Here is a 14,990-nt window from a genome sequence, read left to right on the forward strand (position 1 = left end):
ATATTTTGAATACTATATAGAGCTGCTACAGAATCAACACAACACACCACTCTGTCTGGTTTTACTTCCTCAACCCACTGTAGTCCTACAATAATCGCCTTCTTTGGCCGTTGTTGTTTGCTATAGAAACAGTGGGCGTTTCGCGCGCTGGAGTCAAAAGCGTCGTCGGTTGATGACGTTACACAGCGCAACAGGAAGTTCTGTTCTGTTTGTAGTTTTTCCCTCTTATCATTTTCCTTTAATCGTTTTTCAGGCCTCCCCCTGTTTGTACTTTCCAAGAATCATTTAAATAAGAATTAAAAAGCTTGGATTTTGTTGTGTTTAGTTTATAAAAAATAATTATAATATTTTGTTAATACCAATTTTATGTTTATTATACAATGATATGGCTGTTTTTGTGTTTAGAATGTTATTTTTTGTTCTTCGGAGCCTGTGCAGATATGTTTAATGTGGGTTTTATCATCATTTATTAACATTATATTTTACACTTCTCATTGTTATATGTAGCTATAATGGGAACTGGTAAGGCCATATAGGTTTTCTGATAGTATTTTTATTGGCCTTTTGATCACAATCTTGTTGTAACATTAAGACACATCCCAATCAGAAATAACGGTTTTATGTCTCTGAACTATAAACCTTGCTTTCATATTGTAAAAGAAAGTCAGTCAATTATTTACAATTACATATTAATTTCTCCTTCCACTTCTACAAAAGTGATCTATAAGTTGTTAATATATTATTTTAATATTTACATTAAAGTCCATTTTTATACTATGAAATGAATATGAATTCATGTTTATGTTCAGTGATCACATATACAATGCTTTTGTTCAAATGTTCTAACTTTGCCTAACATTTCACAACTTCATCATCACACCCATTGTCTATTAACCCAGATACAGATACAAAACAAATATCAGAAAACACCAGCTTTATTAAAGAAAAGTATTCAGATAAAGCAGTGAGTGAAGGACTTTATTTAGTATCATGACTATATAGTCTCTCTCTCTCTCTCTCTCTCTCTCTCTCTCTCTCTCTCTCTCTCTCTCTCTCTCTCTCTCTCTCTCTCTCTCTCTGTATGGCTTTGTTAATATTCTGTGCAAAAAAGTACAAGGTTTCTATAGATATTACATATATGTCAATTTAAGAACCTTTGGTATCAAGTTAACATAAAGGTTAGTGTGCTCTGTTTTACAGCTCATTAGTCATTAATGAAATATAAATGATGCTGAAGAGGCATGTGTATTTCTGTGGTGGCTCAAGCGGCAGGACAGGAGCCCACACCGACCGCTCCGCTGACCAGTGCCGCTTTACTGAAGCTCACGGGAGACTCGTTCACAGACACGCTCCTCATGCAGCCTGTGTAGCCTCTCCTGCTGAGGAGACTGGGAGACAGCATGGAGTCTGGACAAGACAAAAAGGGCATAAACCATTCATACTCGACAAGTATTGACATTGCAGTGGGATGAACACTCTTACAGTAGCATTTGAAAGAAACAGCCTAAGCTCACATTATGTTCAGGAGTTACAGAAGCACAGTTTTTATTTGACAGTTCCAGCTCTAAAATCTGATTGGATGAGCCAAATTGGACTCACTTTATATTAAGTGTCTTTAACTACTTTGGCCTGATTTCACAGACAAGGCTTAGACGAAGCCAGGTGTAGGCTTAGTTCTCGTAGTTCAAATAGGGCATTTAAGTAGCTTTTATAAACGTGCCTTAGAAATAAAACATTACTGGTGTGCATCTTGAGACAAAACAATGACACTGACATATTTTAAGATATACCAGTGCAAGTTTCTTTCAGTTCAAACAGCTCAAACATGCATTTTAGTCTGGGACTGGCTTAAACCTTATCTGTGAAATCGGGGGTATGTAACTTTTGGCCCACTAGCAGTTAAAAAAACTGCATGCATTTTGCTTAAGAACATTTTTTTGGTTGTGCTTTGGCTTTAAAGACACCTAATATAAAATGGGACCACAACCCTGTTGTAAGCTGGTTTGCAAAAAGTGGCAACAAAAGTACTAGGACTCTTAACAACACTTAAAATGTGTGTGTTTCCGTTAAAAAAGTATTGCAGTTTAAAGATAGCACAAACACACTTTCAAGCTAAATGTTTAAAACAAAACTTTCTGATGTTTCAAATGATAAAAAAACAAAAAAACAATTATGTTCAGTATATTAGATCCCAGCATTCGGTCTTAAAGTGACAGCAGCCTAAAATACCTGGCTCAATGGTGTTTTTAGCCCCCAATGGCACCGTTGGGGGCTAAAAACACCAAACGCGTCTGTGGCATTGATTTTAATCAAACACAAAAAAGATGTTAAATAAATGTATACAGGTTAAATAAACCTATTGTACCTGAAAAACATTTAATTTAATTTGTAACTATCGTATTGTAACTTGTGTCCTATTGTTTGTAATTTGCTTCATTGTTCTTTTTTTATATAACAAAAATAAAATATATATATGATATATATCATTGTCATGAAATAAAATGTCTCATGAAATAGTGAAAAAAAGGGAGCCCCCGGTTGCCACGGAGTCACTCAACAATGACACACCCCAATCAGCATTAACTCGCTCATCCCGCTCATCATCTCCGGAGTTCTAATCATCTTCACCTGCACTTTATCACCACTCACCTCTGATGCACACTGCATATAAACCTCAGTCACTCTACAACCAGCGTCTGGTCTCGTCTTTTGACACCTGTGACTCTCCTATTCCATACCTCTATTGTCTGGTTCTAGGAAATGCCTCTCACAAGTACCTGTTGTGATTTTCTAACATCTTGTCTGTGTCTCCCAAGCAGCCGCTGGGCGTGGTGCGCACCCCTGAGCACTTCCATCTGTGAACTTGCTGATCTTCTCCTCGACCCCTCTCACGCGCTGTGAGATTCCTAGGACTGTTCTCGCTTCAGCAACCATAAAGACTGTTTTCACGTTCCAGCCCGTGGAAAGACTGTGAATTGAGTATTCAGAAGTGACCCCGAGCCTGCTTGTTTTGTGGAGTTGCACCACGTGTCCAATAAACATTGTTAATCTATTTCTGTGTCTTCGTTCCTCAGTAGATTGTGACACCGGTTGCTGTCCATCCTGTCCCGTAATCCACTATGACAAATCTGGACATCCTATAACCACCCCAATGAAATGTATATTTTATGTGTGGCCCTTGTCTCTGAACATTAGTGGTGACTGACCTGGAGCTCCTCCAATAAACACTGGAGCGCTGGAGCTCTGCGCTGGTTCACTGACAGACGCCACGACGTGACTGACCTCTGAGTCCACGTCCAGCTGCACCGCGGGACCATCTCTGATCACTGGAAATAACAACATTAACATGCTTAATGATGGCCCTGCACCTGCTGCCTCACTGCCCTGCAGGAATCTGAGACACCATAACATCACAGTTCTCTACAACACATTTAACTGAGCCTTATATACAACTGAGCAAATCTTTAATGAGTGGTTATTTCTCTGTAGAAACTGAGTCTTAGCTGGAAAGTAAATGTAATATTTATAAAATAATTTACTTAGAAATGTTGATGATTTAAGGAAAGCACAAAGTACGAGACTGATGGAATGATACATTATAACCATATAAAGTGTATGTATTTTAAGTCTCTACCTGTGATCTTGTGCCAGTTTCCATCACAGATTTCTTGTCTTGGAGACACATGGGTGGAGAACTCACGGATACCATTATTCACCATGACCACCACCTACAAAACCCCATCAAATCAATCACATGACTTTAATCTTCCTATTAATTATCTCTTGCAAGAAGGGAAACACATGCACAGGGCCACATTAACTTTTTGCATTGCAATTGCATTGCATCATCTTTGGTTACTGTTCTTCACTCAAACAGAATCACAACATTTCCCATAGAATTTTAGAATATTTTATAACAAGTACATTTTTATAACAAGTAAATAACATTAATGAACTTTGGAGCAAATGTAGGTGTCCTTTCTGATCATGTTGAGAGATTGAAAAGGTTTTGGAAAAGATTTGGAGCATTTATGTGTACCCTCCCAGGAGCGGGCAACGTTTTAACATATTTTTGGATAATTTCTTTATCATTCTTTTAAAGCCATCCAAACGGACAGCCCTTCTATAGACTCCCTTGTGAAAAATAAGTGCACTTAATTGTATTAAATGTGCACTAACAGTGTGCTTCATATCTTAAAAGCATATTTAAAAAAAAAACACTTTACTTGAAATATAATATAATATAATATAATATAATATAATAAAAGACCACTTAAGAGCACTTAACACACTTACACTTTTAGAAAGTGCACTTTGTAATAATGTAAAATAAAAAAAGTATGTACATTTTCAATTGTTTTTAAAGAAGTACACTTATTTTGATGGATTGACTAACACTGAACTAACACTCATAGTGTGTTATTTGATATTACATTTAAAGTTAATATATTTTAAATGTACTAGATTGCAACTTCATCATTAAAAAATTTAATAAATGACATACAATTTTTTAGTAAATTTTAGTTTACCATGAATGCAAGTACATTCATCAGTACACTTTAACCATATTTCAAAGACAAAAGAAGTTTGAAATTGCATTTTTAAGATGTGCTTAAGTCCTACTTAAGTGGGTCAAACAAGTAATAATAATAATAATAATAATAATAACAACAAGTACCCTTGTTCAACTAACTGCATTTAATATTCTTTTTAAACTATAATACATTCTCATTTATTTGTAAAAACCATGCAATGAAGTGTCCAAAAACATTACATTCATTGCAAAGTTAATTACATTCTTTTAAAGTGTATTATTTCTGTAATAAGCACTCTTATTAAATGCTAAATTATATTGCTTTTCTCAAAGGCTTACAGTACATTACCAAAAAAAAAAAAAAAAACTTGTCTGACAGCAACATTTCCTATTCTTGATTAGTCAGTAATCATTTTAAGGCTTGGCTCAGTGATAAGTTAATGATATTTCAAGGACAGAAATGTGATCACACAGCATAGGATGTTTGTAATGAATCTCTGATCGGATCTTCAGACCTGGCTCTGATAGATGTACAGGGTGAGATATTCCTTCTCTCCAGTGAAGACATGCAGTAGTACTCCTGATGCCACACGAGGACGCACCTCCATCACCAGCTTAAATCTTGAGCCAAAATCAAAGGAGTCATCTGCATGTCAGGAGAAGAACATACTTTATGTCAGCATATTATCCTTGGATTCAATTCAAACTGCAAGATGGCTAATACATTCAGACAAGGAGACATCTGATTCTCATATTCAGCTGTTTAGCTCTACATGCTGGGACTGTCCTCTTGAGCTTAGCAGAGTTATGTGCATGTGTAACCCCCTGAACACCACACCAGGGCGTGAAATTTCTCTACGCACATTCAACAGCTGAAACTGTTTCCCAAGACTTTGAGGTCTGCTTAAATCTTCCCCAACGTCGGCAACAACCAATCAGATCACTGCAGCGTGGCATTTCACCTTCCACTTCTCTCGCAGGACCCTGTCTGTCTGTGGCTCTCACTTTTGTGTGTTTTTTATATATATATTTTTTTTATTCTAGTGCAAGATCAGCATAAATTTCCAAGTTGGTTCAGATGTTTGGTTCTCACCATAATGTTTCTCACCAGCGAAAGTCATTCTGATGAAGCTTGTTGACCAGTTAAGGCCATTGTAGCTGGTTAAGCAGATCTTTTCAACATGAGCCAAATGTTTGCACACATCAACCCTTTCTTTATCAGTACTATTTTCCACATTTTATGTGGATAATAACAATATCAATATCAATATCAATAACAACAATATAAGAGAAGTTAAACTGTTGACTGTTCTTGAGTAAATAATTTTCCAGTTCCTGCACATTCTTTGGTTTTTCAGTTTCTTTTGTAATTTGAACCCTATCCAACAGTGACTGTTTAATTCTTAGGATCATAAAGGACACCTACACAACTATTACAAAAGCTGCAATGATCTGGGTATGATCTCAACCAACTTCATTAGGTGCATTCTGCAATGCTTTTAAAACACTACTGAAGGAGTTATTTAATATAGTACTGTATGTATGCTGGGCATCTCATGTCTGTTTCTCCATTTGATTTATGTATACGTGTCTACGAAACTAATTCCAACTAATTAATCAAGCATATGCCACATATTGTCAGATCAAACAATTTTAAAGGTCATAAGAAACTTCAAGAGGAAAGAAAATTAATTCAAGTGTGTCCAGACTTTTGACTGCTAGTGTATAGCGGAATACACTAGCAGTCAATTGAGCAATTTGGTGAGAATATGGTCCTCTTTCTCAACACTAAAGCATTTAATTAAGAGAATTTGAGGGAGAGTAATAAAGATGAATAGTATGTTACCCAGCAGCACATATCCTCCCTCCTCAGTGAAGTATGTCCCTGGTTCAGAGGGGCCCTCATAGCAGGGTGTGACCCCAAAACTGGTGGAGGCCGAGGTGAGCCAGCGGCCATTCAGCTGGAGTCTCCGCACGCAGCCAGAAAAGCTAGACACAGACGTCTTCTACAAAAGTACGAGAAGAATGAGAGCTTCAGAACCTTATACTTTTATAAAAGATTTTTTAACAGTCATCATTACCACAAACTAGTGCCAAAGAGGCTGATCAGGACCCAACTTATAATAACCAAATAGATAAATAAAAATACATAAAAGGTTGATTTGAGGTTTTTTTATGACGTGAGAAGAAAGAATGTGTTATGTGCTATGAGAAACAACAACAGTGTAGGAGAGTTTTGGCAGCAGCCAAAGTATTGATTTTGGCAGTCATTATCTATCTGTGTTGGTTTGGGGAGCCATGTCATCGGCTGGTGTTGGTCCACTGTGCTGTCCACTCAACGCAGCCGTCTACCAGGACATTTTCAGAGCACTTCATGCTTCCTTCAGCAGACAAGCTTTATGGAGATGCCGACTTAATTTTCCAGCAGGATTTGCACCTGCCCACACTGCCAAAATAACCAAAACCTGGTTCAATGACCATGGTATCACTGTGTAATTACTGTGTGATTTCATGTAATATTAAAAAATTTTGAAATCCATGATATTCTAATTTTTTGGAAAGGGTCTGTATATATATATATAATATTATATATATATAATATAATATAATATAATATAATATAATATAATATATAATATATATATAAATATATAATATAATATATATATATATATATATATAAATAATATTATATATATATAATATAATATAACATAATATAATATAATATATAATATATATATAAATATATAATATAATATATATATATATATATATATATATATATATATATATATTGAAAAATTCTGTTTATGATTTAGTATAGAATGCGACAACCTACCAAAAGTATTTATTGTCAACTATCGTTCTAAGATCTCATTTTGAGATTTTCTCACTCAAACCACTGCATGCTGCGGCTTTTGATTCCTGGGAAAGCTGCTAATAACTGCTGGTCTAGTATCAGTTTTATAATAGAATAATAATAGAGCATATTGTCGATTTGGTAAACGATACAATACAGTAAACGATCAGCGTTTGCGCTCTGAAGAGCTGCTCCTTTCCGCGCTTTCTAGGCGATATATCAGTTTAGAATTTAAATAAATCTTTTGCTTGACCAGCAGCCACTTACACGCTGCAAAGTTTTGGGAGTGGCATCCGCTAAATTCATGAATTTTAACGATTATTATTGTTATGTAGGCCTATGCATGATTTTCTCCTTTCCCCAAAAAATAAATAAAATAAAAATAATTTGTGGGCCAGTTCCACCCTGGCCCTTATGTAGCCTCGCCACTGGTGCATAGAGCCAAACTTAGACTCAAACTTTCTTTGATACAAAAACACATCCTGAGTTTTTGTTTTTAATGTTGATAATATATTATACAAGAAATAATGGATTTTTTCCTGAATATCCACACGATTGCAAATGTGACATTGATTTTATACAACAGTTGAACAAACAAAAGGGTAATATTATGTGACGTATATTTAAAGTCAAGTTTTTAATGTTTTTAATTGTTTATATGTCTCTGTGGTGTTTTTAATATGCTTTAAGACAAACCATGTGCAAATTCATAAGTCAACACCATTGCTGATTATTTTCTCCTTAAAACTGCAGTAAACCAAAGACAGTCTCAAAAACACGGTGTTTCTGACGTCACAAACTACCTTGTAACCAATCAGCTCAACGTGCTGGCGGGCTTTAGCATATCATTAACAGCAAACTAGCAGGGGAGTCTCAAGAGAAAAGTTTAAATATGTCATTTTGGTGATCAAAGATGGGATAAGATTGGATTTTCAGGGATAACATTTTTGACTACAGGGGGACCTTAGTATTGTCATTATTGTTTGCTCTATTTTGCAATAATATACAAGTTCCAACAAATCCTCAGCAGAACTGCAACACACAGCAATGTTTCTGTCATGATCCCAGTTCTGTCTTTTGTTTTGTATGGATTTTTATGTTGAAGTGCATTCCCTGTGCTCATTGTTTCCATGTTCTCCTTGTTATCTATTAGTTGTTATAGTTACCGTAATTAGTTACACCTAGGCTTGCTACGATAGTCTGTGTTAACGGTGTTACTGGTGTTCGGAAGCAACACGGTTATATCACTTGCCCACCGCGGCACCGCCTTCCACCGTCGATTTGATTATTATTATTTTTCAATAAAACCGTTTAGTTCAGTTACAGTTGGAGAACAGACACTACAATTAAAAACTGAACATGTCTGCTTAATAAATCGTGAGCTGAACGAGAGTCGCAGCAAAGATCAGCAGCAGGAGTCAGATTTCATTAATCACGAGAGTGAGGAGATGACTGACAAGATGATGACGGACTATTTGGTGTAAAAGCACCTATTTAAGCGAATTTGTCATTGCACTGTTTTGTAGTTTTGATTTCCATTAAGAATAATAGGCTATTGAACTCACATTCAAGCAATTCGTCCCCGAACTGGTGCTAATTTGGAAGTGAAACTAAAATGCGCAACGGCTGCACGGGCATTCATAACAGGTATTTCAGTTGTTCTTGGCCAATCAGCGTACACTAACGTCACTGGTAGTTCCTATAGTGCTGGTTTAGACCCTACTCTGAAGTAGGAGCTAAATTAGTTCCTCCAAAAGGAGTTCCTAGAACTAAAATCGTTCATAGTTCCTGTGGTGCGAACACAGCAAAATCCGGGTACTTCCACCAATAGTTCTAGGAACTATGAAAAGGTTCCTCCGGTGCGAAAGCCCCTAATGAGGGATCACAATACCTGAATGTTTTTCATCGCCTGATTAGGCGGCACACCGCCGACATAGAGAGGATCCTGGACAAGCATTGAGATGTTTCCGCCCGGAGCTCTGTCCTCTAATACCGTAAGACTGTCAATCATCAGTCTGCCCATATTTCCACTTCTGATAAAGATAATCTACAGAAAGAGAGAGAGAAAGAGATAGACAGAAAGTGTCACATAAAAGGTATATAAGAGACACTCTTATAATAGCCAAACTATTAAATAATTACAACTTATTTTACTTTCAAGACTGACAAATCAAACAACTGAAGTGAACATCAAGGTGATCATTATTTGTGCAATTACATTTAGTGTAGCTAATGCCGCAGAAATGGCACGTGTTATAAGTGGACTTTAGTCATCCTTACATCATGCCACTGTCCATCACTGTACTTCTCTTTGGATCGGACTCTGACTTGGTCTTTCCCTGAACTGAACGTGAATCCCAGCCTTCCATGAGTGAGGAACAGAGCCATGAAGTTCTCCTCAGACTCGTCAGCCAGGTAGAAGATGAGACCGAACGCTGAATGAGTTTTCAGAGATAGAGAAAAGTGAGATCTAAAAAAAAGAGATGGAAGAACAGAAAGCACTGTTATATATCGCTACGTTCACCAATGCAGTTCCTGTGCAGGATCAAACAGCATTTATGAAAAATGGGGAAATTTGCTAAGAATGATTGCGTCATTTGCATGCTTTTATGTTATTGCTCCACCGTTGCTCTTTTCGGTTCTGAATGCTGAAAGTACACTCAAACAGTGCTGAGTTTTGTGAATAAGGCACATTTTATAATATGACGAATTTGTATAGTAAGGAGCCCTTGATTTATGGGGCTATATCCCCAAATTCTTTCTTTCACATCACCATAATGTAACTATAGTTGATACATACAGTACTGTGCAAAAGTCTTAGGCATGTTAAAATCTCCTTGTGCATACAGAAATCTCACTGGATTATTACAATTAATGGCAAAACTACTGACACACTACAGCAAAAGATATAAATAACTGACTTAAAACGTATTAACTGACTGTTTGCTATGGCTGCTGCTAGGAGCCGTGGCATCATCTTCCACTTGAATGTAAGAAGAAAACTGTCCGAATGCAGACTCAGTAGCTATGTTAAGAATGGCATACTACCATATTACTCGTACTGTTTCTGCAATATATAGATAGATACGGTAGAAATATTAGTATTGTTCTAGTATACTCTTCCAAACACCACCAGTGACACTATCACTATCAAAGCTGACTGTAGTGGAGAAATAAGGTAATATTATGGATATCCAATAATGAAATGTTTTTTATTTATTTATTTTGTGTGTTTTTGCCAAAAACACATCTCAGATTGTTGTACACTATAGTGGTACATTCAGTACAGAACAGATGTAAGTACACCCCTGTGCAATATCCACTGATTTGGCAGGATGGTGGGTGGTGAGTGAATAAGAATCAGGTTTTTGCAGTGAAATACCCAACATAGGCTCATTTAAAGACATGCATCTACCTACATTTTTGCAAAAATCAAAAAACTTTACCTATTCATAGAAATTACTGGAGCTTCTAGCTAAAATGAACACTAGTGGCAGTAAAATACCCACAAATGTAATTCCTTTTCACACAATTTAAGATTACAGGGAAAGATTATAGATTATTAGACTAATTTTCATGCATTTCCATGCACAATACCATGTTATGACCTTAAAACACTTTTACCATAGTGCATGATTTGTAATCTAATACATTTTGACATCTGCATCACATAACCAGCTCCATATGTATGGCTTTTCTTACACAGTAAACTCGCTTCGTAGCTCACCTAGTACAGCATTGCACTAGGGTATAAACCCCGCGAAACACAACAATATAGCTCAAAGACTTGTAAGCAAACTTCAGTAAATGTGTTTGCTTTTGTTAAGGTAGGGTATAGGGTTTAGAGTAGGTGGTACAGTATGTTATTTTCAAAAACACTAAATCAAGTGTAGCGTTAGTTCTGGCAGGTCACGTTAGTCAAGCTCGCATCAGCTGATCCACATCTACCTATAGGAATACGACGCCTATCACCGTATACATATATAAGCTCCTTCAGTGTTATCAGCAGCTATCGCGTTTCTCAGGAGCTAATTACCCTCCTCCATCCCCAGCTCCTCCTCTCACCCAGACAGGATTTGACATTCTGATTCCCCTTGAATCAGAATAATTATCGAATATGTTGTACTTTTAAAATCTTGAATTAAATATATTTGCAAATTTTCATGTTGGTTCTGTTCTGTTTACCCCAAGGGGGATTATTGCTGCTCTCCCTGCTCTTATCCATGCTAGGCTGCATGGATGCGCAGGGAGTTCTCGCCCAGAACGGAACCATACCGCCAATCCAAACTGTATGCTAATTGTCAATCATATTTGACGGTAGTGGTCCTGACAGAAATCAACCTTTTAGCAGCACTGGCTGCCGTGATATGTACAAAAATTGTCAGATTCATGTTTATCTGTTTCAGATAAAACTACACATGGTTTTAATGCCACTCACTGGACATTTCAATTTCAAAGTGTCGTAAAATGTCACCACAGGCATTTTTTTTCCAATGAGCCTGGGTTGGAAATACCACAATAACACAAATTTTTGGTAATAATATGTCGAGTTAATTCCACTTTGTACCATCAATACTCACTCATTTCTGATAACACTGGCAACACCTGTGTACTCATGTCGGCTGTGGGCTGATCCGCCATAGCGATAGGCGTGACGGGTCACTCGTGGGTGGGAGGACAGGTAACAGGGAGCAGCTTCTGTCTCTGGAACATCCAAAGGATTGCTCTTCAAGCCGTGTGGCAGGCTGGACTCATCCCTGCCCACCTGAGACAACAATATATTTAGGTGCATAACTGTGTCATTTTACACGGTATCCATGCATCTGTGTGTGCTGGTGTGTTGCACCTTGCGGGAGTGTCCTGGACTTCGTCTAGAGGAGTCTCTGCTGTCTTTGTTGAGCAGAGCAGCGGGGGGTCTTTCCACCGGACAGTCCTGTAGCGACGCCTGCACATTCTCACTGTAACGTTGGAAGTCTTCTGGCTCTATATCTCTATCCTGCCTGCATCACACACACATCACACTTACATAAATAACCACAGTCTTAAGTTGAGTCCTACTTAACACAATTCCACTTTGTACCATCAATACTCACTCATTTCTGATGATAACTGAACAGACAAAGTGTTGACTGTATAATACCATGTAAGTTTGGGAACAGTCATTATGTCATTATGTCATTATGTATTGCTTTGTGTGCATTACAAGTGTGTGGTGAATCTTGAGTACTATTAGGCAGGGCCGTGCACAGGGGGGTGGCCCGATGGTTAGAGCCACTGCCCTTCTGCCCTCATCAGCTGAGGTGCCCCTCTCGCCCCCCTTTTTTGGTTTAAGCCACTGCCCCTCAAAATGTCTGTGCACGGCCCTGCTATTAGGAAAGGATTCATTTTAAATTGTATGTTATTACTGATATGAGCAAATATAGAAAATTCCAAGCAATTATGTTGTTATGGAAATAAAGTTTTGAATCTAAATCTAAATGTGTATTGAATCTGAAATAATGTTTGAGGTCCACCAGTGTTTTTGCAGAGTAAAATTGACTAAAAGTAACTATAAATGAAAATGACATGGCAAAATATTGAAGGATTTGTGCACTGATTTGGGTGAGATTGGGATTTTACTGAGAGTAGTTATTACTGAGATTGGAGTGTGAATTTTTGAAGATATTACACATTGAAAATACAAGACTTACAGTATGTGATCAGAGCAGGCTGATAGATCCTTTACCTGCAATCTGCTAATAATCACATAATTTACTACATGGCACGAGCTGATTGGCCTCTGCTGATCCTGCAGCCAGTGAGATTGCTTGCTCAATATTTAAATAGTCTGGTTCAGTGTTCACTTGAGGCTAGTCCTGCAGCTCTCTATCAGAGTTCCTCTGAACCCCTCCACCTCCCCAGCTCCACCTGCTGAGATCTGCTACAGGATTTATGTACAGTATGTCTATTCATGCAGCAGTAGCAGCATATCTTACATGCTCACAGTACCGTGTCTGTGTATCTACATCTACACACTGTCATCAAATACATTCACTTGCTAAAACTATTCAGAGAGTTGGGTAACACTTTATTTTGATGGTCCCTTTGGAACATTGTTGACAATAAGTAACGTTGCACCTATGTGTCAACTAACTCTCATTAGAGTATTAGTAGACTGTCTGCTTAATATCTGCTTAACTCTATTGTGATGCTCCTCAACAGACATTCTACTGACTATAAGTAACTTTGCAACTACAGTACATGTAACTACAGTACATGTCAACTTATTCTAACCCTAACCCATTCTACTAATACTCTACTAACACTCTAATGTGTTAAAGGGACCATCAAAATAAAGTGAAACCGACAGTTGTCATGATTAAAATGTTTTTAACATGTATAAGTAAGAGTGGAATTTATTAAGGTGAGGGTCTAAAGCATATCTACTAAAGCAGACTCTCATTGATTTAAGAGTCTTTTTTTTTTTTTACTTTGGATGATGACTGATATTTGTAAATTTGTAAATTAAAATTTAATATTTTATATTTGTAAATATTATTTAAAAATGTTATATTTGTAAATTTTTACAAATATGAGGCAGCAATACTTAAAAAAACAGACTTGGGGGGGAAAAATATCTGAATCCATCACGGTGAATCAGACAGTTCAAAAAGAAATGTAGCTATAGTATTGAGTGAAGGTAAAAAAATAAATAATAATAATAATAATAATAATAATAATAATAATAATAATAATGAGGAAGAGCTTTGTGGAAAAAAATAATATCACACAATCACAGACATTGCTATCTGGAAGGGATTAGATCAGTTAGTGATTCTCAACTGTGTTTCTGTTGCTCCTTATACTTTCATATTTTATATGTCTCGTGAATCAAACACACCTGATTCAGGTCATAGGTGCATTAGTAGATCAGTAGTAGAGCATTAGTGAGTGTGTCAGAAAAAGGAGACATTTAAAAAGTAAAGTGTTGGAGGGCTTGGGGAATAGGGTTGGGGACCACCAGATCAGATTTCTCAGAGCATCCCTGTACAGTACATTTAAAACACAAATAATTTGCTGAGTAGTGATTGTGTGAAAAAAAGCATGTTTATTTTGGTCTTGTTTGAAACAGGCTGTACCTGCTAATGTAAGCATAACTGATGCACCCAGTGAAATTCTGTGTGGAACTCATAGGAGAGCCTCCATAATAGAAGGTCTTTGGGACGTTATCTGACTGAGGCGTGAAAGACGGCTTCTTCTTCTCCTGCTTGTCTTTGTCATCAATTATAAGTTCATACCTGCCAAGAGAGCATGGATAAATAGTTGATGTAACAAGTTGATACATCTAAGGACACCTTGTTAGCTTCAGAACTTCATTTGAGATCAACAAAATGCAGAATGTTTTTCATCAACACTAAGATGAGACAAAAGGATGCATCATGAAAATAAACCATTTTAATTAAAACTGCTGTTTACAAAAATATGATGAGAAATAACACCTACAAGATAAGATGCACTAACTATTTTTTGAAGCAGAAAAATTTAAAATGTAGAGAGACCTTATTACCCAATAAAGGGTCTTGTGCTTTTTATTCCTCCTTGTATTCTTTGTAA

The 14,990-nt window shown here is 36.9% G+C and overlaps 1 protein-coding gene across 1 annotated transcript in view; it reads right to left on the reverse strand.

Annotated features, from left to right (window-relative positions):
• Positions 1-915: 915 nt before the first annotated feature.
• Positions 916-14,990, reverse strand: part of lama4 (laminin, alpha 4) — a 116,154-nt gene continuing 102,079 nt past the window's right edge. The window contains exons 31-40 of the mRNA XM_084432716.1: positions 14,516-14,674; positions 12,244-12,397; positions 11,978-12,162; positions 9,678-9,867; positions 9,289-9,444; positions 6,381-6,540; positions 5,050-5,180; positions 3,635-3,728; positions 3,207-3,326; positions 916-1,407 (exon numbers count right to left, since the gene is read on the reverse strand). Coding sequence (XP_084288842.1) covers positions 1,262-1,407; positions 3,207-3,326; positions 3,635-3,728; positions 5,050-5,180; positions 6,381-6,540; positions 9,289-9,444; positions 9,678-9,867; positions 11,978-12,162; positions 12,244-12,397; positions 14,516-14,674 — 1,495 coding nt within the window. The 3' untranslated portion in view covers positions 916-1,261. The remainder of the gene's footprint in view (positions 1,408-3,206; positions 3,327-3,634; positions 3,729-5,049; positions 5,181-6,380; positions 6,541-9,288; positions 9,445-9,677; positions 9,868-11,977; positions 12,163-12,243; positions 12,398-14,515; positions 14,675-14,990) is intronic.

This window comes from Rutilus rutilus (genome assembly GCF_951802725.1).
Source record: "Rutilus rutilus genome assembly, chromosome: 15".
NCBI lineage: Eukaryota > Metazoa > Chordata > Actinopteri > Cypriniformes > Leuciscidae > Rutilus > Rutilus rutilus.